Here is a 24,922-nt window from a genome sequence, read left to right as displayed (position 1 = left end):
ATAACACTGGTTCAGGAGACGCCCCTCCTCAGCTTGACCCACTCTCGAATTCCGTACGTAATTTTTGCTGGAGTCGGGCTACGCCTTCCCTCTCGTGTGTATGTACCAGTCGACCGTCTCTCCCAGTGCCGTCCACAACATATACTTCATACATTGGCGGGTTCTTCTTCCCCTCCGTACCCCGTCACCCTTAACCTCTTTGTAAACGTCGCATCCACTCACATGATGTGCCTGGTGATACATTCCGTCGCGGTGTGCTAACCTCTCTCTCTCTCTCTCCAGGAGCGTTTTCTGTTATTCGCCCGTCTCTTGTGTTCACAGTCGCACTCGTCTGTTAAAAGCTTCTTATTTACACAAATCCTCTGTCCCTCAGTGCACAGTCTCGTGCCCCGCTTACTTGTCCAGGTCTCCCATCGTCTTCGTCAACTGTGAAAACCTCCTCCTCACAGACAGATAGACAGACAGACAGGCACACACACACACACATATACGTACATTTCTCTCTCTCTCTCTCTCTCTCTCTCTCTCTACGAAAAGCACCCACACTTCTCTTTCCCTCCGAGATTTGTTTACTTTTGCATGTTCCCTCCCCCTCATCGTATACATCCGGGTCGTGGCGTCTCGTCGTATGCAGTCACAGCCCCGCCCTCCGTGGCCCCTTCTCCCTCTATACCTTGTTGACCGGGACACTCCCGCCCCGTCACCGTGTGATGTCCCAGTCCCTCTTTCACTAAGTGGGGACTTAACCACGGCGTACCCCCACCGTATTAACTGAACCTATCTCTACCGTATGAACTGACAGTGCTTGCCCACCGTATTAACTTGACAACCTTTCCCTACCGTATTAACTAATAGCTGCCCTTCCTGCACCGTATTAAGTGCCAACATTAACCCCACCGTGTTAAACGGCAACCCCTCTTTCCCGTATTAACTTGACGTCCCTTCTCCTCTATGTCCATTCACAGTCCCCGTCCGCATTTCCCCGTTTAGTTAAACATTTCAGTCCCACCACCGTGTTCTCTCAACCCCCCCCACCCACCCATGCGGCACCACCAGGAACACGGGCAAACGTAAACACAGGATGGGGCCACAAAGTTTTGGTGTGTGGGTGATCAATACGCTGATGGAAGTAGAGCCAGGAGCATCGGAGCTGCCAGGCACTGGCCCCTCACACACACACACACACACTGGGCCGGTGCCGGCAGTGTTCACACCCCCTCACCCACAGCCTGGGGTAAACACACACAGACAAACAAACGGACCGAGGGACAAGGCAACCGTCCGACACTCTAGATCTAATGATATTTGCAGCCTTTCCTCTCCTCTGTGCCATCTTGCATGTATTTCTTAATGTTGTAGACATTCTTCGGTGATCATTGATTCCGCCTTTGAACATTCGTCTCGGGACATCGTCGCACATGAGGAAAATATCGAACTCTTTTTTTTCACTTTACAGCTAACTTGTGTGCCTCCCTGATGTGTCATCTGATGTGCTTTTATGGTGGTCGGTTAATCGTCATGTCCATTCCATTTGCCTCTTTCTCTCGTGTGCTACCAGTGTTTCCCCACGCAGTGCTGAAAGTCGTCAGATACGTGCCTTAGTGAGACTGGCTGTGTTGTATAGCGCTGGGTCTGGTTTAACCTTGAGAGCCCCCTGGGACAGTGGAACCTCTGGCACCTGGGCGGTACCCTCTGGTGGCGATACCAGGCGAGGGACTGTTTAATTAGGTAGTTGAGGGTATTAACTGTTAATCCCCTGATAGTGGCAGATAGTGGCGTTCGGATTGGCACCCCACACCCCCCCCGTGTGAATGGCTGGTAGGTAGGTAGGTACTTGGAAGGGGACCAACATTGCCTCCTGGTCGATTAGTTAAAAATCATGACTATGACCAGAGTGATTATTATCTAATTATCGACGGTGTTTTAGAACAAGGCCTTCGACATGTGTTGAAATAAGTGAGATTTAGAGGTGAGGATGTTAGCATGTCCGTCCTCTTGCAGATCAGGGCATCCTCCTCCTACGTCTAAGAGTTGGTTGCACCCTCACTCTCTTGAAAGTCCAGGGCCTTGATAACTCGAAGCCTCTTTCACTTCATCATTCCATCTCTCTCTCTCTCTCTCTCTCTCTCTCTCTCTCTCTCTCTCTCTCTCTCTCTCTCTCTCTCTCTCTCTCCCCACCTCTGACACGTATATTCTAATACTCATTCTCTTTTCGCTCATCCTCTCCATATGTCCAAACCATTTTATAAGGTTACAAAGATATACAAATTTGTCTCCCGTAAGACCTCCCTGTATGTTTCTGGTGTCCCGCTCTCCTGTACCGAACCATTCGAGCGTACATCACAACCTTTCAGGAACATCGCCATCATCCTTTCACTCCCAAGGAAGTTCACGACGTGATAGTCCGTCTTCTGTCAATATTTCATCAACACTGACCTTGAAGAGGGCAAGGAGAACGCCTCGACTCTATTGTCAAGTATATCATACGTAAAGATGCCGAGCCTTGCATAAAGAGGATAATGTAGAAAGGTCGTTTAGGATGTGAAAAGGGCTTTAAGGTGATGTAAATGTGGATTTCCATCAAGATCTGAAAAGAAATATAAAAGAAAATGAGATTGAAAAAAGAAAACGAAGAGTTTAACATAAACAAGAGACCGACTTTCGATGAAGAAATGGTTAGTGTGGTTGAATTAAACACTGTGATGAAAGTTTTGTATTGGAATGGTAATGGAGGAGGAGGAGAGGAAGTCCTGGATGAGAAAAGTAAATCCAGCTCGTCATAAAGCAAGACGAGGACGGAGTCCAACGGTGAAAGATATCCTTCTGTCATATGGCTCAAGGGGTCCTGGAGCAAGCGCACGAGTGTGGCCGAGGTGGAAGAGACAAGGCGAGAGAGCATTTGGTGGTGTTTCGAGCCACCGGGAGGCCGACGCAAGGATGAAGGTAGCGTAGATCAACTACGTCAGTATGAAGCGTACGAGCGCACTATACTTATATACAAGGCTGACCCAGTGATCTTGAGTCAGCAAAGACTAGGCTGACCCAGTGATCTTGAGTCAGCAAAGACTAGGCTGACCCAATGATCTTGAGTCAGCAAAGACTAGGCTGACCCAGTGATTCTGAGACAGCAAAAATATTAAAAGTCATTTAAGTATATTTATTTATTTTTTATATATTTTACTTTGTCGCTGTCTCCCGCGTTAGCGAGGTAGCGCAAGGAAACAGACGAAAGAATGGCCCAACTCACCCACATACACATGTATATACATAGACGTCCACACACGCAAATATACATACCTATACATCTCAACGTATACATATATGTACACACACAGACATATACATATATACACATGTACATAATTCATACTGTCTGCCTTTATTCATTCCCATCGCCACCTCGCCACACATGAAATAACAACCCCCTCCCCCCGCTTGCGTGCGAGGTAGGGCTAGGAAAAGACAACAAAGGCCCCATTTGTTCACACTCAGTCTCTAGCTGTCATGTAATAATGCACCGAAACCACAGCTCCCTTTCCACATCCAGGCCCCTCAGACTTTCCATGGTTAAATGATTAGGTCATTATCTGCTGGCTCATTCGAGATTTTTCCATTTCAGTCCCTTCATTTTACCTCTGGTCCGATCTAATAGGTTCCCTTATCGCTGCTGCCTTGTCGTCTGTATCAAAAACTTTGGTGCTCTCATTTTTTTCTGCCATCCGAAACGCGGCCCGTCCGGCTGACGGTGATCTAAGGCGATAGATTGGATCGTTTTGTCGTGAAGGAGGGGTTGGCTGATGGGCAGGCAGGATGACAGGTTATGAGGGAGAGGTGCCTACTACCAGCGATGCTGGGTGTGTGGGGGTCGTGTTTCGGGCAGGGAGTGAAGAGCAAACCCTCTGCTCCTGCCACTTGTGGTCGCCGCCTACGACCCGGAGGAGAGAATCGTGGGTTTAGCATTATATCTCCCCCTCATCCCCAGCACAGTGCACAAGGTTCAGGGGGATTTATGTGACAAGGGAGGTGCCGGATAACATAAAGAGGCGGGTCAGGGGAAGTGAGATTTTTCTTTAGAGGGTCAGATCAATGGCGAGAGTAGATATTGTGGATAGAAAGAAATTTAGTCTATGTGGTATCAGTGTTCTATGAGGGAAATATGGATGGTGAGGTGGGAAGGCTGTGAGGGTGTACGTGTAGAGAAGGCATTGTCATGAGGAGATTATGATGTTCCACATTCTTGAGATCATGATTTTGAATATATATATATATATATATATATATATATATATATATATATATATATATATATATATATGTGTGTGTGTGTGTGTGTGTGTGTAATAAATCAATGATAATGAAGGGATTATTATTTAAGATAAAACCATATACTAAAAAAATATAGACAAATGCAGACAAGAAAGCTACTGGGCCAGTATCAAGGGGAAAGCGTGTCAGACCGCCAGACTTTATACAGACATTATCAAAGTGCATTAATCATGTCCACGATGGTTATAACAAGGTTGTGGATGGTTTTGATGCGAACTTGGTGCCGATCTGCAATCCACGGGACGAGGGATCTCGAGGTGACGGTAGCGGGGATGGTGCAGCAGTAGCCTCTCCTGCAACTGTCGGATGTGTGTGTGTGTGTGTGTGTTTCTGCTAAATAAATAATTTATCAAGTAAGTGAGTGACCAAAACATTCTTTAATTTGACACAATAGCTGTAGAATAATGGTCCAGTCCCGTCAAATAAAATACAATCATGGACCGAAGTGTTCTGCCATATCGCAGTATTCCTTTGTTAACAGTTGTGTGACGGAATGATGTTTAGACAGTGGCGAGGGAGGACTGACAGTTCCCCTTGGAATAATACTGATGAGGTGTGTGCTACAGAATCCCATATATTATATCGGCGTATTTCATATAAAGAGGCAATACTACCTTTATTACTAAGTAGTGTTACTGTATATGTGTTTATCCATAAGAGGTAATACTGTACATGTGTATTTCATGGACACATGTAAATATTGTATATGTGTATTTTATAGACACATACTGTACATGTGTATTTCATGGACACATGTAAATATTGTATGTGTGTATTTCATGGACACGTAAATATTGTATGTGTATTTGATAGACACGTACTGTATGTGTACTTCATAGACACATATAGTATTGTATATCTATGTTTCATATACGTAACGAAGGTCTGGTGTTCCTCGGTGTATTACGGAAGGCTGTATTACCGCGGCTGAGATAGGTTGTGATATGTTAATCTCGAGATAAGGCAGATGATAGCAGGTCAGCTTAATGAATTACGCTGAGCACTGATGGATCGTAATGACTGGTGAGCAGCTGTAGGAACCTCACCTCCCCAGGCGGAGATAACAGATGTTAATTAGAAGTATCTCATATAGACGGTTAAGAGATCAGCGTCCTCATTATGTGTATATAATCTTTGTAATTAACAGGAGGGCCCGATGCCGCTCTCATACTCAGGGCCACGACTGCCATTAACCTCATTAAGGTTGTGAGGTGGACAGGCACTGTAACCTCATCAGCAATAGCAGAGGCTGTCGCACCACAATGGCACGTAGCGTCGTGTTCGAGAGGCCATACTGTCTGCCCCGTGCTGTCAAAAGCAGTCGAGCCATTTACATCACAAAAGCTGCGCGTCCGACAGGGGGGGAAAGACCATTCACCCCCTTTCCTACTGGAAACGACCACTCGTCCTCCTTTTCCATCCCCCGGACTGCGATGGCCTGGAGGAGGAGGAGGTGGTGGAGGTTGTGGCCGCCCCCGGGCGGCAGTGATTACAGAGGTGGACGATGGTGTTATTAAAGACACCGTCGGTGTTACCATAGTCACCACCGGCCATTGGGATGCTTCCTTTGGTTGTGGGTACCGTCAAGTCGTGTTGATATTCATCAGTCGTGTTGTCGAGACTTCGTCACTCTTTGTTGTAGTTGACGTTAAGTCTTGTTACAGATAATGTCCGTCTTGTTGTAGATGTTAATCATTCTTGCTATAGATGCTGTCACTCGTGCTATAGATGCCACGTGAGGTTTGTTATAGATACACATTAGTCTTGACACAGATATCAGTCAGGCTTGTTGTAGATGCTGTCATTCTTGCTATAGATACACTTCAGTCTTGATATAGATACACATCAGTCTTGATATAGATATACATCAGTCTTGATATAGATATACATCAGTCTTGATATAGATACACATCAGTCTTGATATAGATATACATCAGTCTTGATATAAATATACATCAGTTTTGATATAGATATACATCAGTCTTGATATAGATATACATCAGTCTTGATATAGATACACATCAGTCTTGATATAGATACACATCAGTCTTGATATAGATATACATCAGTCTTGATATAGATATAGATACACATCAGTCTTGATATAGATATAGATACACATCAGTCTTGATATAGATACACATCAGTCTTGCTATACATACACATCAGTCTGATATAAATACACATCAGTCTTGATATAGATACACTCAGTCTAGTTCTAGATATACATCAGTCTTGTTCTAGATACACATCAGTCTTGTTCTAGATACACATCTGTCTTGCAGTCTTGTTCTAGATACACACCTGTCTTGCACTCTTGTTCTAGATACACACCTGTCTTGTTCTAGATACAAATCTGTCTTGCAGTCTTGTTCTAGATACACAGCTGTCTTGTTCTAGATACAAATCTGTCTTGCAGTCTTGTTCTAGATACAAATCTGTCTTGCAGTCTTGTTCTAGATACAAATCTGTCTTGCAGTCTTGTTCTAGATACAAATCTGTCTTGCAGTCTTGTTCTAGACACACACCTGTCTTGTTCTAGATACAAATCTGTCTTGCAGTCTTGTTCTAGATACACACCTGTCTTGCAGTCTTGTTCTAGATACACACCTGTCTTGCAGTCTTGTTCTAGATACACACCTGTCTTGCTCTATATACACATCTGTCTTGAAGTCTTGTTCTAGATACACACCTGTCTTGCACTCTTGTTCTAGATACACATCTGTCTTGTTCTAGATACAAATCTGTCTTGCAGTCTTGCTCTAGATACACACCTGTCTTGTTCTAGATACAAATCTGTCTTGCAGTCTTGTTCTAGATACAAATCTGTCTTGCAGTCTTGTTCTAGACATACACTTGTCTTGTTCTAGATACAAATCTGTCTTGCAGTCTTGTTCTAGACATACACCTGTCTTGTTCTAGATACAAATCTGTCTTGCAGTCGTTCTAGATACACACCTGTCTTGCTCTAGATACACATCTGCCTTGAAGTCTTGTTCTAGATACACACCTGTCTTGCACTCTTTGTTCTAGATACACACCTGTCTTGTTCTAGATACAAATATGTCTTGCAGTCTTGTTCTAGATACACACCTGTCTTGCTCTAGATGCACACCTGTCTTGCAGTCTCGTTCTAGATACACGTCTGTCTTGCAGTCTTGTTCTAGATACACAAATCTGTCTTGAAGGGATCTACGTAGCTGGTAGATAAGACAATTACTCTCCTCGTAAGCACTACCCACCTGGTTTCATAACCCATAATTCTGGTAGTTCTAGGAAGGCATTAAATCAAAATTACCTTACGATTACATTTAGTTACTTTACGATTATATTTAGTTACTTTACGATTATATTTAGTTACTTTACGATTATATTTTCAGAAAGAGTTTAGGGGTTGAAGGCCACAGTAAGACAAAATTAAGTACGAAGTGCTATCCACAAGTCTAGCAATATTGAAGCAAGTTAATGTGTTGTGGTATAAAGTGGATCAGGTTGTGGAAATTAGATCATTACAAGTCGTTTAAGCAGTCGTTTGTATGATTACATTTTGTTAAATGGTGCGATGTGAGATTATATGATTGTATTTTGAATAGTGCAGTGTGCAATTATGACTATATATCTTGCTAGATACTGTGATGTGCGATCAGATTTCGTTAAATGGTGCGATGTGCGGTTATATTATTATGTCTATTTTTTAACGGTGCGATATGCGATTGTATTACACTATCGCAATGCTGCGAAATGCGATTATATGATCATATTCTTAAATGGAGAAAATATGGCGTTATATTGCGTTAAATAACGCAATATGTGATCACGATTATATTCTGTCGAATGTAGCGGCGTGCGACCATACGATTATATTTTGTTAGTGCGAAATAGGATTATTTTTTCTTAAATGTACGATGTAAATGTATTATCATAGTGTTGAATGAAGCGATATACAATTTAGGATTGAAAGTGTATTTCTTTTAAAATTGTCACAACACCTTCCCAGTTGGACGATAGGATTTTGATAACTTGTTGTGCGATATGAAATGTTGTCACTTGATGATGTGTGGTAAATTGTAACAAGGAAATTTCTCGCGTTGTGACCGGGAGCTGATGATACACACAGCACGGGCCCGCCCAGGGTCGGGCCAGCATCGGTTCAAACCCTGGGCGTCTGCTGTCGGCCCACGGCTAGTCCCAACTGTTTATCATCCCCACGAGTCTGGTCTTTGATTGGGTTTTGGTTTGGTGTGTGTGTGTGTGTGTGTGTGTGTGTGTGTGTGTAGGAGTAAAGACATGGTACATATATACAAGGTTAAGTGACCGGGCAACACAAGCGTAAAACCCTCTTCCCGTAACACGCAAATAGTAATCACACACACACACACACACACGGTGATGAAACTGAATGCGGACAGTATACAGAAGTTTAAAAAGTTGTATGTTAGTGGGGAAAGTTCTAGTGGCGGGGCACCAGTGAGTGTAGAACTCCCTCCCCGTGCCTTACAAATAGGTAATTACACACACACACACACACACACATGTATATATATATATATATATATATATATATATATATATATATATATAGATAGATAGATAGATAGATAGATAGATAAACTGACAATCATCCTCGATACGTCGATAACTAACGTATATATGCCTTTGGTTTACTGGAGCGCCAGAGGTGATTCCAGAGTGCAAGAAAACGGGAGACTCGGTGACCAAAGGTGAGTGTGGAAGGGAGTGAGGGACCCCCGTCAGGCACTCGAGGCGACACCCCCACCGGCGGGTACTCCTCCGCCGTAATTACATGCTGATTGTGACACTTGGGTGCTGTAATGAACGAGGTAATGACCTCATTAAGAAACCTACCTGATGACCAGGCTCCTCCTGTCCAACCAGAGGCTAATTGTATCAGCTTAGTAATGGGTGTATCATTGTGACCAGCCGCGCACTTGTGGTATTTAGGAGGTAATGGTTATGTATAGACGTGTGTGTGTGTGTGTGACGTCTTCCTGTGGGAGTGACCTCGATCAATCATCGTATTTGTCTTCCATCGGAATGTGATAAGTCTTTGAGGCATTGTGTCCGGAGCCACAGATGAGACAGGAAGATGTTAGGATAATCAGAGCGTCAGCCGATAGAAAGTTTATGTGGGCGACTTCGTTACTCCCCAGAAGGTGATGGCTAGGCGGCAGGCTTGGGCTAAGGGTACAGACCCGCTGTGTGTCAGTGAAGGGTCCGTGTGAAGCAGGAGCGAGTCTGTGAAGTGGTACTTCTCCATCTTATGGTTGTTACATCACTAACTATTCTTTACGTACTCAGAATAACTTACAAAAGATTAGACCACAGATAGAGCAGCTATGTACATCCTCTTGGATAGTGTCTTTGCGTAACGCCCCTTGAGCACGACGATACTACCCGATGGGTATCGAAGCGTGACTTCCCGGTTCAAGAGCCAGGCCATTGAGCCCAATGGTTGCAATACCCGCGCCGTGTTCAAGAGGATAACACACTACAGATCAGCGCAGCGTCCAGGGTTCTGATATATACACGGTGTCACCGTCAGGTTCCTGGACTGACTGACTGGGGCTCGAGCAGAGGCAAGAGACTGTCCTGTAATTTTCGAAGGATCGGCTGACGCCCTTGCGGGGCACCAGCACAGGAGGCATATTGATAACCCCGCATTACCTCCACCTCCTCCTCCTCCGTCGGAAGCCTCGCGTATGATCCTCCTGAAGGCGAAGTGGTGGCGCCACTTGTGTCAGGTTAGATTAACAGCAACGAATGAAATGTTTTGGGTTGAATTACACAGCGAAGAGACGCTGGCCGGGAAGACCCCAATGGCCCAAGGCGTTCGAACCACGAGCACTTTGAGCGCGAAGGAACGACCCCAAGAGCTTGATAGGGTAGCCTTTGACTATTACCCATAAGAGTCAGGTTGAGGGTTATGCCATTATGTTAAGGGTGTTCCCGGCTGGTCAAGGAGTTACTAGGCATGGCGAGAGGTGAGCTCTGGACCTCTTTCCTCCCTCCTGTTGACGAACACCTCCCCTTCAGAATTATTCATCCCTTCGTTATAGCCAATGACACTGTAGAGTATTATGATATATATTTATATACAGTTGGTAGTTTTATGCTGATTTATGACTACTGTATTTCATCAAGACTGTCTCTACTACTGTATTTCAACAGGACTGCCTCTACTACTGTATTTCATCAAGACTGCCTCTACTACTGTATTTCGTCAGGACTGCCTGTACTACTGTATTTCATCAGGACTGCCTCTCCTGCTGTATTTCGTCAGGACTGCCTCTACTACTGTATTTCAGCAGGGCTTCCATCTGTTCCCCTCTCCATTGACAGTTTTAAATCGTAATTATGTTTGAATATAACCGATATAACTTTAAGGACACAACTGATATAACTTTATGATATCTAACTTTAAGGAATCTAACTAACATGAATGTAGATATGAATCAGATGGCGCATTACGAAGTTAGATAAGTCATTTAGGAAGGGAAACATGGCAGTACTAGTGGAGGTGCTGAATGCAGGGTGGTGTATAGGAAACCACAAAAAAAAAGACCAAAAAGAAAAATCACAAAATAGCAGCTGAAAAATAGCAGCGTTACGGTCCATTGTTAGACGCACATAAATGTGCTTGTTATTCACGATATGTCACTGTATTATTGAAATAAGTCACAGGACACATGAGGGAAGCTGCTACAACAGAGCGAGTTTAGCTTTCGCTGCTGGCGGTGAGAAATTGCTCGAAAGTAACGTAATGGGAAAAGTTATTATTTATCAACGAAGTGACGTAACGAGTCATACGAAGAGAAACGAGCCCCGTCGGTAAGTTGGCCATGATGAAGGATCCGCTCCGAAAACAAATGTAATTTGTACCCTTCGCTGTGGTGGGTTTACAGAGCATAAATATATACCCAGGGCATACAACGGGACTTTGACACACGCATTCCAATTTATCATTCACATTCTCAAACCCTTCCACACTGCCGTACACATGCGGTCATATGCATACAGTTCAGCCACTCATAAATACAAGCACACGCACACCAACAAAAACAAAGCATAAAAAATCATACTATATGTATGTGTCTTTGTGTGTCAATAGATAGGTTAACCTCGGGTGACTGGCGGTGGCAGGTGATGTGGCCCTCTGGCAGCGATGTCTCTTAAAGGCTTACAGCGCCATCACCTGCAGAAGGGTGTCTGCCATAGTCCACTCTTCGTCTAAACACCTCGTCTCTCATTTCCCCTCTTGTTCATATACCCTCTCGTCTCTCGAACCCATTAGTCTCGTCCAATTTCCGTCCGTTTACTGTCCTTTTCAGGTGGCGTTTGCCCAGATATTTAGGTTTTCACGAATTGCTGTCAATTCTTGAGCTCCTGAAGGTGTGGAGGTGGTCGGCAGCAGAGATGTTCGACGAGGATAGTGCATACGGTCGCTAGAGTGATTGCTGGAGGATGGGTACTGTAGTTTGCGCCTTCATGTTGTCCGTCTGTGTAAGCGTTAATATCAACATGCGCACCTGGGACAAGGTATGTGATATAGAGACTTATCTCAGTGCGTCCCTGTAGCGTCATGTGTGTGTGTGTGTGTGTGCGTGTGCGTGTGTGTGTGTGTGTGTAGGTGTGTGGGTGTTGATAAGGCCAAGATAACGGCCAGATTATTAGGCTGGTGGAGTGTTGGGCAAATGATGAGAGCGGCGTGTTTGGCTTCTGAATTAGTCTTCATCAGAGCGGCATTAGGCCAATTTTCCGGGGCTTATGGGTCAAAGTTTCCCTAACGAAGGAGGGATTAGCGAGGCAAAACTCCCGCTCGCACTATTGTCTGAGGCTGCCTTGGCGCTGGTCCTCGATGGCTCCTCCACTCCTATCACAGTCACGCTCATTATCATTCCCGTTTGTGTTGTCGAAATCTATATAACTTCCAATATATATATATATATATATATATATATATATATATATATATATATATATATATATATATATATATATATATACATATATATATATATATATATATATATATATATATATATATATATATATATATATATATATATGTATATATATATATATATATATATATATATATATATATATATATATATATATATATATATATATATATACATATATATATATATATATATATATATATATATATATATATATATATATATATATATATATATATATATATCAGTTAGCGTCTGAAACAGAAGACTGAACCTTGGAGGATAAAATATCCTCATTTGGTTATTACTTCACAAGGAAAGTAACACTGCAGGGGGAAGATTTCTACCCCCTCCCCCCTTGCAGGCTGCCGCCTCTCATAGTCATCCTTGTACGACACGCAGGAGATACCCTGGTAGTAATTCTTTCTCCCCTCTATCCACAGGGATAATATAGCAAGAGGTCACAGTGGTGCGCGCGCATGTTCTATTATATATATATATATGGGGATAGGGGAGAAAGAATACTTCCCACGTATTCCCTGCGTGTCGTAGAGGGCGACTAAAAGGGGAGAAAGCGGGTGGCTGGAAATCCTCCCCTCTTTTTCTTTTTTATTTTCCAAAAGAAGGAACAGAGAAGGGGGCCAAGTGAAGATATTCCCTCAAAGGCCCAGTCCATTGTTCTTAACGCTACCTCGCTGACGCGGGAAATGGCGAATAGTATGAAAGAAAAGAAATATATATATATATATATATATATATATATATATATATATATATATATATATATATATATATATATATATATATATATATATATTTTTTTTTTTTTTTTTTTTTTTTTTTTGCTTTGTCGGTGTCTCCCGCGTTTGCGAGGTAGCGCAAGGAAACAGACGAAAGAAATGGCCCAACCCACCCCCATACACATGTATATACATACGTCCACACACGCAAATATACATACCTACACAGCTTTCCATGGTTTACCCCAGACGCTTCACATGCCTTGATTCAATCCACTGACAGCACGTCAACCCCGGTATACCACATCGCTCCAATTCACTCTATTCCTTGCCCTCCTTTCACCCTCCTGCATGTTCAGGCCCCGATCACACAAAATCTTTTTCACTCCATCTTTCCACCTCCAATTTGGTCTCCCTCTTCTCCTCGTTCCCTCCACCTCCGACACATATATCCTCTTGGTCAATCTTTCCTCACTCATTCTCTCCATGTGCCCAAACCATTTTAAAACACCCTCTTCTGCTCTCTCAACCACGCTCTTTTTATTTCCACACATCTCTCTTACCCTTACGTTACTTACTCGATCAAACCACCTCACACCACACATTGTCCTCAAACATCTCATTTCCAGCACATCCATCCTCCTGCGCACAACTCTATCCATAGCCCACGCCTCGCAACCATACAACATTGTTGGAACCACTATTCCTTCAAACATACCCATTTTTGCTTTCCGAGATAATGTTCTCAACTTCCACATTCTTCAAGGCTCCCAGAATTTTCGCCCCCTCCCCCACCCTATGATCCACTTCCGCTTCCATGGTTCCATCCGCTGCCAGATCCACTCCCAGATATCTAAAACACTTCACTTCCTCCAGTTTTTCTCCATTCAAACACCTCCCATATATATATATATATATATATATATATATATATATATATGTAGATAGATAGATTGGTAATAAGACAGATATATTCCATGGTTGTATGGTTACCATTGCGACCCACCATCAGACCCAAGGTCGTACTCTCGTGCCAAATGGAGCTAAAGATTGTTTAAGGTCGGTGGTTCGTATGTATGGTTTAAAATATGCCTTAGCATGATACCTTTAAATGGTGTACAGGGAGGGGCACCACGGTAGTCGATATACAAAATACCGAAGAAAATAGATTTCAGTTATTTCTCGGTGTTCAGTGTGACTGCCAGCTGTTGGCCATGGGAGATAATCCTGTCTCGGGGATATTTCGGCTTCATCTTGTATTTATAAATATTGCAGCATCTCGCTCTCCCCGCTGCTCCCGTTCTACTAAGGCCGACCCTTCGTTACTCCGCCGGCACGAACAGTGTCACGGAACCACGTTGGCTCTTTACATCGGCCTAGTTTCGTAGGGTAATCTAGTCTGTCTTTCATGTACATAGTGGCGAATTGAAGGATCCTGGACATTCAGCTGTCATTTCAGTATGCGTCACCGAGGTTCTTTCTTGCACTCCAGCCATCCTTTCTGGTCTTCTCTGACGATTGTAAGTCTTGTTCTGCAAGTCTTACTTCGGCTCTGTTCGCATGTGTTTTTGCTATCAAGGTTTGACCCTGCGCAGTTTGCTTCCCATAGTTTATGTGCAGATTGCTCATACGAAGATTAGCCGTTATATGTCCTGTTGTCCAACACCGGTGTGTGGAATAGTCATCACTCTTTCGTCTTTCCCTCATCCTATAACCTTCCTAGAGTAAGGTCTGCAAACGCCTAAGCTGTGATTAATTTCTTTAATTTTTTCCTCCTACTTGTTTCCTTTTGCACCCGAGATGGCCCTGATTGAGGCATATATTGCCCGTGCCAGTAGCTTGGTAGAAAAAAAAAAGGAAATTCAATCCACCACCTCTGTTTTGGACAACCTTTTCTACCTCCACCTACAAACGTGTCTTCCCCTTGTATTCATTCATATCATCCATACCTAACCTCGGGCGTTTTCCATTTACCTCCCATTTCTTATTTGGAGCACCTCTTTTCCTTGCCATTATCAGCTGGTAATCCAGCTTTCCCACATGTCGTGTTCTCTTTCAGCCTGTACAACTTTTTCACTCCAGTTGCTCAACTTTTGTGGACCCCACTTACAACTCTCCACTTGGGATCCCCTACCATCCGCTTGGATCCTCTTCCCATCCACTTGAACCCCTCACCTTATTCGTTTGGACACCCAGCAATCCATTCGGGAGCACGCACCTCCCTTCCCCACCCATTCACTCGGGACTTTTCCCACCTATCCAGAGACGACCCCCCCATTGCACCAAGTATCCTGCAGTGACTCTTCGTCGTCATCTCCAGCGGGCGGCCACTCCTCGATCCTGATGGCGTTTCAGGTGCAGTGAGGAGAGCGAGCGAGCGGCCCGGGGCCCCCTGACGAGGACCGCCGCCGCCGCTGCCGCCACTCTTTTGCACCCACGCGCTCGACTCCCTCAAGCCACCACAAAAGCCTCCTCCCACCGAAGCAACATTATGTACAAGGTACCTCAAAAAAAAAAAAAAAAAACCCAGACTCAAAGTCATTTCAGGTTCAGCAAACGTTCAAATTGCATGACATGAGCTGGGAGCACGTACGTTCCCATGTGTATTCTCCAACTCATGGATTTATGTACTGAACTGAAGGTAAATAGTGTATCTGCCTTTGAGTCTGGTCTTTTGAGATGCCCCGTAAACCGGGGAATAGCTTTTCAAAATCATAGAACAAGAGTACTTATTATGTTGTATGACTAGGCTGTTGTATTTTCGCTTTGCCCTTGTGCTTGGGAACAATGTGGGCATTAAAAATTCACCGAACAAGCAGCTCCTGTGTGTCCTCATTGTTTGGTTTAAAATTACTTTTATAACAACACAGTTAAGGGCGAAAGAACAGGGGGGGCTTGTGGGCTGTCTTCATCATACCTGAAGTCTGTGATTGTCTGATGTATAAACTGACGTTGTCACAATGGGAAGTCTCGGGGATGTATGTAGACAGGGAGTGTGTGTGTGTGTCTGTGTGTGTGTGTGTGAAATAATCCCTTGTACGTGCATGTTTCTTTGTTGAAGAAAGCCCTTCTGTGTGTTTCTTCGTGTGGAAAATAATGCAACTAGGATGTATCGTTCTTTGTGTACAGCCAAGAATTGTTGAAGTTTTCTTCTCTTCGTCTGAAGTTTCTTCCATGCATTGGAGATTTTTTTTTTTATATTTTAAAGCGTCACTTCGTTATCAGAAGTCTCTACGTCTCGTGGAGATCTTCCGGCCTCCGTCTGTTTGAGGTTAACACCGCGAGTGGGAAAGTCATAGTTGATAAAACTGTATCATTCTCTGTTGACGAAACGCGAGTGATACAGTCTCGTCAGAGAACTTCTCGCTTCCAGGGAATTCACCCTGTCCCTACTACCGTGTGTAACGCAGCCTTAAGAGCTGAGGGAGTCTCCGGAAAATTGGTTCAGGAGTAACAACAAGACCTTTTCAGAAAGGGATCCTTGGGTAATAATAGATGCAATAAGGATAAGATCCTATTTGATGTAAAAGCCAGAATACCAGATGTATAGCGTTCGGTACGTCAACACCATCTTTGCGAAGAGAGTTTAGAGGCAAGAAAATATGGAGAACGCGTCATACTTTCACAAAATGAAAAGCAAACCAAGAAAAATTAATGATGGTGATCACAGCCAACCCTTTTTTTAGCAGAGAAGACACGTGACATGTTGAAGACTTGTTTATATGTGGATGAACAGCTTCACCAGTATCTAGCTGTTGGCCGTACTGTTACCTGGCTCACCAGTCGCTGTCACCCGTACCGTTGCCAGGGTCACCAGTCGCTTTTATCTGTAACGTTAGTGGAGTGTCTGTTACTGTCAACTGCCCCTGTGGCAGAGCCATCAGTCGCTCTGGGCTGTATTGTTTTTAGCTGTACCGGTACCACGACTCCCCATCGCCTGTGTACCACAGCAAGGGGTCACTAGCAACACGCCTCAACAATCCTATGAGTTTATAGGCCTCAAAGGAAAAGGAACTGAGATGGCTTGACTGCCTCGTTGTAGCATTCTCAATACCTGCCCATGGTAATTAAGACTTAGGCTCTTCTACTCATTGCCTATCCTTGCTGTTGGGTATCCGCCACATGGATCTCCATCAGCTGAGTACAGGTTATGGACAATGATAAAAAAAAAAAAAACCCAACGTGTTGTCCTTTAGAGCAGCGCAAGCGTAATATCGGGAATATTGTTTAGTTTTCCGCTGTGTCAGAAGCCATCTGCCCTGTCCTCTTGTCTATAAATAATTCCGATGGTATTTTTGAAGAGTTTCAGTAAAGAACTTGGTTGCAAATTGGCGACGGATTTTCTGCGCGCAAGTGTTTATCCACGGCGGATAGTGTCTATGAGGTTAATCATATATACTTTGTCCTTGTAGATACCCGCCCCTGTATATCTATAAATCGCTAGCGACACCCCGAGGTCGGCCGGCGCCACCACTATGAGATCTCATTGCAGAAGAGGATAGCGCGATGGTGCTGAGGCCGGCCTAGTGCCACCATCCTCTGCACCTCATCAGTGCCACTAGACTCACCTCTTTAGATTATGGCCTCGAGCGTGACCACAGACCCAAAGGTCGCATCGTCGGGACAGTAAACCCTTAGATCGTAAGCTGTATATGCGCTAAGGTAAAGCTCAAGACAGTTGCTCATGTATAGCCTTATTCTATATACTTTTCCTTTGACACGTTTCCCATTGGTATATGACAATGATAATTTAATCCTGTGTAATTAGTCTGGGTCGCTGTCTTTATGGCAGTTTCATATCTGCTCGAGCAAGTAACCTACAATTATTTTCATGCATGTGGAATAAAACAGCACAAAGCAGACCCTTCCTGCAAACATGATGAACGTAAACAGTTACGTAGTTGTGTCGACTACAGTAAAGAACATGAGGTTAAGGTGCTGACCTGCTAGTTCGGGCGGCAGTCGAGGGTACATGAGGCCGGCACGGGCGAACCAATCCAGCGCCGCGGGTGGTAACGACGCCGCTCCCGACTTGAGGGCGCTGAGGGCCTGAGCGTCGAGCAGCGGCGAGCTGGTGGGCGTGAAGGGGTGGGCGGGTAGCAGGCCAGGGGGCACGCCCATGCCCGGGTACTGGTAGAGATGCGGGGGCATGAGAGGGGCGGAGGCTCCCCCCAGCAGAGTAGCGCGGTTGATCATAGCCGAGGAGGTGACGGCGGGCGAGACGGAGAGGGGCGAGGGCAGGGGGCTAAGGGGCGGTGTGTGGGGAGGCGAGGTCACCTCCTGGGTGGTCAGGTCAGCGGGGCTGAGCGTCCCCCGTCCGCCGTTGCCCACGCCCGCCGCTACCGCCTCGCGCGACAGCAGCGACTCGATGCAGAAGGACTTACGCTCGCTGGTCGACATGGTGGCCAGGGTGTCGCACACACTGCCGGGCTCTTGGGCGCCCCGCGGCCGCCACCCACAACCCGGTTCCTCAGGTCTCGACGATAAATAGATTCACGAACTGTAAATCAACACAAAATCCCTGCCGAACACATGTCCGAAAGTCTCTCGGTAACAAATTTCCTCGTCGGGAAAATCAAGGGAGATAATCAGTGTCACGTGCGTGTCCAGTCAGCACCGTGCCCACGTAGCCAAGTCTCACGATCACGGTCCCGGGACACGTGTTGTCTTTCCGGTGTCGAGTTCGCTTCTGATATCACCTAAGTCAGCGCTCATCACATCACCATTTCACACCATTTGTACCGCTAATGAAAACCGGGCCACCATTATCCTCTGACGATTCTGATTGGTCTAGTATCTCTTTCATTGAATTCCGGTCTCTGAAGCACGATTGGTTATCATCGGGCTGGCCCCTCCCTAATGGGTATCCGTGTCTGGCCACTGGCAGAGGAGAAGAAATCCTGGTCGATGACTGGCCGACGAGAGAAAGTGGGCGGCGCGAGCTGGTCGGCCCCACCCATGAGATCAATATCCTGGTAGATGGTTGGTTGAAGTGGGTTTAATGCCTGATTACAACGGCTGAGTCCTGCTCGGATATGCCACATCAGGCGCCTCTTAGTGCAGTTCGTTCGTAGTCATTCTTGTAATTTGTATTTACAGGTTTAAATATTCATATTTTCCTTTACTGGTTCGGCACAGTAATGCATCCATTAGCCTCACAGGCGGGAACCAGAAAATAGACAGAGAAAGACGAATCTACAGCCGATACCTAATTCCAGAATTATAAATCAACATTAGTGATGTGGTACGAATCAATCTGAAAAGGATGCGAAGTGTAGGAAAAAGTCTCTATGAGGGCGTGTGTTCGGGCCGGTCAGAGGAAGGAAGGAACTGCCGGCTGGGAGGCTGATGCCGACCTAACTCTTGTCTTAGCCCACATTTTTCTAGCTCCACATTTTCATGTATGACGTACAGCCGCTCTTACTCCAGGTAGGCGGGAGGACAAAAATGGGAAGCGTTGGACGCAAGTTTCGTAAATCCTATCTATCACCAGCTCCTGGAAGGTCGTGCAAGAGAAGAAATCTGGAAAAGTGAGAGAAAAATATCCTTCCCCCTCCCCTCTCCCCCCCTCCTCCCATGTCAATGTTCCAGCCAGGCTGCAAAGTAAACATCCCACAAACTGGAAACCCCCCTAGTGGGACTCCAACAAAATAATGAGAAGCGTAAACCACGAATTAGTTTGTATTCATGAATGGTAATTTATGCCGGCTGGAAGGATCGTAAACTGGAACGGCTGGAAACAACAGGGACGCCGGGGAAATGAGGCGAAAACTCTGAAGACGAAGACGGATAGATTCCACCACGGTGAAATCGGGCTGGAAAAGGAAGGGGGGGGGGGGGATGGCTGGTTGGTGGTGGCTCTTTTTTTTCCCCTCCCATCCAAGTAGGTTGTTTGGAGGGGAGGGGGCGGCCCACGACGAAGCTAGCTACTAGCGTCAGAAGGCCCGTCCTGGATGCTGGGAGGGCCGCTGGTATGGTAGGCACAGAGGTGTGCCGTGTGGTGGACAGTGGAGTTGAGTGTGGCGGACCGGGAGAGGTGTGTAGCGGAGGAGGAGGAGGAGGGACAGGTGGTGGATTTTGAGGGAAGGGAGGAGGTGGGGTGTGGTGGAAGAGGGTTTGGTACTGTGTATGGCTGAGTTTAGAAAGATCTGTGTGTTGGAAGGAGAGATGATGGAGTGTTTGAAGATGTGGTGTAGTGTGAAGGAAGGAACTGTAAAGGGAGTATGTACGGGGAAGGAGAGGTCTGGTGCACGATGGAGGAGGGGAGAGTGTGGTGTCTGGCTGAGGAAGGCGGGTGTGATATGATGTGTGGTGGAGGAGGATGGAGATGTGTATGGTGTTGAGGGTGTTTCACGCGGTAGAGATGGTGAGCATTTTGGAATGGTAGTCTCCAGTGGTTGGAATGGTGTAGTATACAGTGGTGTATGGTGAGGGGGATTAGGGGAGGTGAAGATATGGTGATAGAAGGGAAATGTAATGTATGGTTGAGGCTAGGGGAGATGAAGGTACGGTATTGAAGGGAAATGTGGTGTATAGTTTAGGGATTTTAAGGTAGGCTTCTGGAAAGGGGAATTTGGTGCATTGTGAAGAATGGAGGCGTTGCGTCTGGTTCACGGGGTAGAGGAGCATTGTGAATAGGGTGCTGTATGGTTAAGGATTGGGAGATGTGTGGTGTGGATTGTGCCGGGGGAGATGGTAGGAGGGAGAGAATGCGAACTAGAGTGATGTACTGGGGAAGGGGACGTGTGACGTATAGTAGTAGAGGGAGAACGGGAGTACAGGTGCATCGTGTATGGATGCAGCAGTGGGAAATGTTTGTGGTGGAGCAGGTTATGTGGAAGTGGTAGAGGGTGATGAATGTTGTGTTGTGATGTGGTGGTGGGCCAGTCTCTCTCTCTCTCTCTCTCTCTCTCTCTCTCTCTCTCTCTCTCTCTCTCTCTCTCTCTCTCTCTCTCTGAACCATACAGACCACGCCTAATAGGGGTGCCCAGCCCTTGTATTTCTTCCCCAGAGGGTGGGGGGGAGGCCACGGTAACCCCACCTTGGCTCATTTCAAAACCCACCTTCTCTCCCTCCCTCCCTCCCTCCTGTGTCTGACTCCCTCTCCTTCGCCCGACCCCCTTCCTCCTGCAGAAAGCCATCGTCAGTCGTCTCACCAGCGGGTCCTTACCCACTGCTAGGTAAGTGGGGGGAATCACGAGACCAGAGACTTGCCTAAGGTTTCATTTCGAGAGGAAATCGGAGGAGGAGGAGAGGGAGGAGGAGGAGGAGGAGGAGGAGGAAGGGGATGGAAATGTTCATGTTGGAGCAAGATGGAAGGTGTGGTGTACAGTGGAGGGGGTATGGTGCTTGGAGGTGTGGTGTATAGTGGAGGGGTATAGTGTTTATTGGAGGTGTGGTGTATAGTGGAGGGGGTATGGTGTTTGTTGGAGGTGTGGTGTATAGTGGAGGGGGTATGGTGTTTGTTGGAGGGGTGGTGTATAGTGGAGGGGTTGTGGTGCATGTTGGAGGTGTGGTGTATAGTGGAGGAGGTACAGTGCTTGCAGGAGGTGTGGTGTTTAGTGGAAGGGGTATGGTGCTTCCTGGAGGTGTGGTGTATAGTGGAGAGGGGTATGCTGCTTGCTGGAGGTGTGATGTATAGAGGAAGGGGTATGTAGCTTGTTGGAGGTGTGGTGTATAGTGAAGGGGGTATGGTGTTATTTTGCAGGTGTGGTGTATAGTGGAGGGGGTATGGTGTTATTTTGGAGGTGTGGGGAAGGTATCGGGCCCTTTGAAGGCTCTGGTATATAGTGGATGGGCCATGGTGTTCATTGGAGGCATGACATATGTTGGAAAAGGTATGGTGCATTGGAGTTGAGGTATATAATTTTAGGCATGGTGTCAGTTGGAGGTGTTATGATTAATGGAGTGAGTATGATGTCCGTTGGTGTGGTATATAATGGAGGGGAAATGTATGGTGCCTAGTGATGTGGTCTACAGTGGAGAGGAGGTATGGATCTGATTAGAGATGGCACATAAAATGGAAGGGGTGGTATGGTGCCGGTTAAAGGTGAGGGGAATGATATATTGTGGAAAGGAGGGCAGGGTAGAGTGCAGTTGGGGTGCTCAGTAGAAGATGGGGGTAAGGTTTAGCAAGGGAGGTGTGGTAGAGCAGTGGTATGGCACAGCAAGGGAGGAGTGACACGGCAGTGGTATGGTACAGCAACAGAGGTGTGGTACAGCAACGTAGGTGTGGTACAGCAGGAGATGGTGTGGTACATTAGGGATGGTATGGTACAGCAGGGAAGATGAGGTACATGGCGGGGAAACAGTATATGCTTTTAGTACGAGCGGAGGGAGATGGTGGAGTAGAGGCAAGTGTCGTGCCTAGTGTACGGGAGGTCAGGTTAACCAATGGTAGGGAGGGAGAGTGGGACGTGGTGTATGGTGTCAGGAGAACTGTGGCGGAGCCTTTAATGGTGAAAGTGTGATGTATGGTGGATAATGTTGGTGATGGGTCAGATCGGTGCAGTATGTGGTAGGGGGATAGTGATGGGTTGTGTGTGTATGGTGAGGGCCGGAGTGGTAACATTTTGATGGAGGAAGAGGTTGTCTAGTGTTCCAGAGAGGATGGGAAACCTAGTTTATGTGTTGTATGAAGTATTGGACGTTGAGACGTGGAGGTGTCTCGTGTTGTATTGTGGAGGAAAAGATGTATTGAATAAGAGAAGAGCATATTGTTGGTTAGAGGGAGGGTGTGGTGTATGGAGGAAGGGGAGCTGTGGTGTATATGTAGTAAGGGGTGAAAAAATATGTGGTGTAAGGTGAGGGTGTGTGGTGGAGTTGCTTAGAGTGCCTGAAGGAGTGGTGATGGATGCACCTATGGCAGGGAGGAGGGGAGATGTGATGTATGGTGATGGAGGGGAGGCGATGTGGGAAGGGATGAGGTGCCCGGTGAAGCGCAGGGAGTCTCCGGAGAGTGATGTGGTCGTTCATGAGTTATGGTCATGTAGGTATAGTCGTCCAGGTGGTGTTATAAGCTTGTTATGATGGGTGTGTGGTCGTGTGTGAGGTTCGGTCATAGAGAGTGCTCGTGTAGACGCAGCCCCCTGTAAGAACAACTCTGGTCATGCACGGGGGCTCGAGTCGGTGGTGTGGGCCTGATTGGAGGTAATGAGATGTAGAAGGCTTGGGAGTGTCGATTGGACTGTGTATGAGATTCTGTCGTATCGAAGGTGTACAGGTGTGGGTGTAGTTATACATATCGCGCTCTGGAGACTTGCTGTAGTGTGGTGTGACTGTGAATGTTGTCCAGCCTTGTATATATATACATGTGTGTGCCATGTCCTTGCTCATATTTGTGTAGAGAGAAGGATATATATTATTTTTTTTTTCCTTTCATTTAGAGAGCTATGACTGCTGGCATTTGTAAATATCTCTTCTGAATATTAGATAAAGCAACTCCATGTTTAATGCCCCTGATGTGTGAGGAGCATAGCAGTGGGTTGAGTAAGGGGGAAAAAAAAACGAGATCTTACCCTCAAAAATGTAATTATGTCACGATGCTTGCTTTACCAACCTTTTTTATTTATCTCATGACCTGGTCTTATTTGCTCACACTCGTCTAATCATGTCAGGCAGCGAGAGCCTTGGGATAATGAAAAACTCTTGTGTCCATTTATATATTTTTTTTTTTTTTTTGGTGGGGGGGGCAAGGGAATTCTGTTCTGGAATGATGAATAGTAATGTAGTTGGTCTATCTTTTGAAACAGCTTATCCAATATGAACTTGGAAAGTTGTAATATTTTTTCTGAAGAAAGTTATATGAAAATCTGGATGTCGTAGTCTCAAAGAAAAAATAAAGTGCTTTTCTCAAAAATGTTGTTGAAGGTATTTCTCGTCTTGCCTGGCTGAAGATGATCGTAAGCAGGAGAATCTCTTCAGAAGTTTTGATTCGATCTTTAGGAATTTTCTTTGTAAAGTTTTACCGACATGACGATCAATTACAAACATAAGTTACTTCTCGATTAATAACCACAGTGAATACCAGTGAAAGTATATATATATATATATATATATATATATATATATATATATATATATATATATATATATATATATATATATATCAAAACATGTAATGTTCACACGTAAATCAGTCTAAACGATTTTAACACTGTGCATCGAAGAGGCGAACCAGGGCCACTGAAAACGGTATAAAGACATATTTTCCCCCTATTTTTCGCACACAAGGTAGTCTTACACACGCGCAGGCCCTATCATTTTCCTATTTCATTCACTCTTTCACCACACATTTCTTCCTGACTGACTTAGTTTCGGAGTTATTTTAATGTCCATTTCTGTTTTGGAGTGGTAAATGGTGATGTAGGTGGCCTTTCTTTTGAAGCAGCTTATCTGATATTAACTTGGAAAGTATATGTGTATACGAGGAGAAGAGGGAGACCAAATTGGAGGTGGAAAGATGGAGTGAAAAAGATTTTGTGTGATCGGGGCCTGAGCATGCAGGAGGGTGAAAGGAGGGCAAGGAATAGAGTGAATTGGAGCGATGTGGTATACCGGGGTTGACGTGCTGTCAGTGGATTGAATCAAGGCGTGTGAGGCGTCTGGGGTAAACCATGGAAAGCTGTGTAGGTATGTATATTTGCGTGTGTGGACGTATGTATATACATGTGTGTGTGTGGGGGGGGGGGGGGTTGGGCCATTTCTTTCGTCTGTTTCCTTGCGCTACCTCGCAAATGCGGGAGACAGCGACAAAGTATAAAAAAAAATATATATATATATATATATATATATATATATATATATATATATATATATATATATATATATATATATATCTTTTCTTTTTCTTTTAAACTATTTGCCATTTCCCGC

General features: G+C 45.3%; 1 protein-coding gene across 2 annotated transcripts in view; it reads right to left on the bottom strand.

Moving 5' to 3' along the window:
- Positions 1-18,751, bottom strand: part of LOC139752761 (uncharacterized) — a 96,221-nt gene extending 77,470 nt beyond the window's left edge. Inside the window, exon 1 of one of the 2 annotated variants that reach the window (XM_071668657.1) lies at positions 17,992-18,751. In XM_071668657.1, coding sequence (XP_071524758.1) covers positions 17,992-18,448 — 457 coding nt within the window. In that variant the 5' untranslated portion in view covers positions 18,449-18,751. The remainder of the gene's footprint in view (positions 1-17,991) is intronic. The other variant, XM_071668656.1, reaches the window with a different exon arrangement.
- Positions 18,752-24,922: the final 6,171 nt, after the last annotated feature.

This window comes from Panulirus ornatus, chromosome 13, assembly GCF_036320965.1.
Source record: "Panulirus ornatus isolate Po-2019 chromosome 13, ASM3632096v1, whole genome shotgun sequence".
Taxonomy (NCBI): domain Eukaryota; kingdom Metazoa; phylum Arthropoda; class Malacostraca; order Decapoda; family Palinuridae; genus Panulirus; species Panulirus ornatus.
This window is presented reverse-complemented; position numbering and strand designations above follow the sequence as displayed.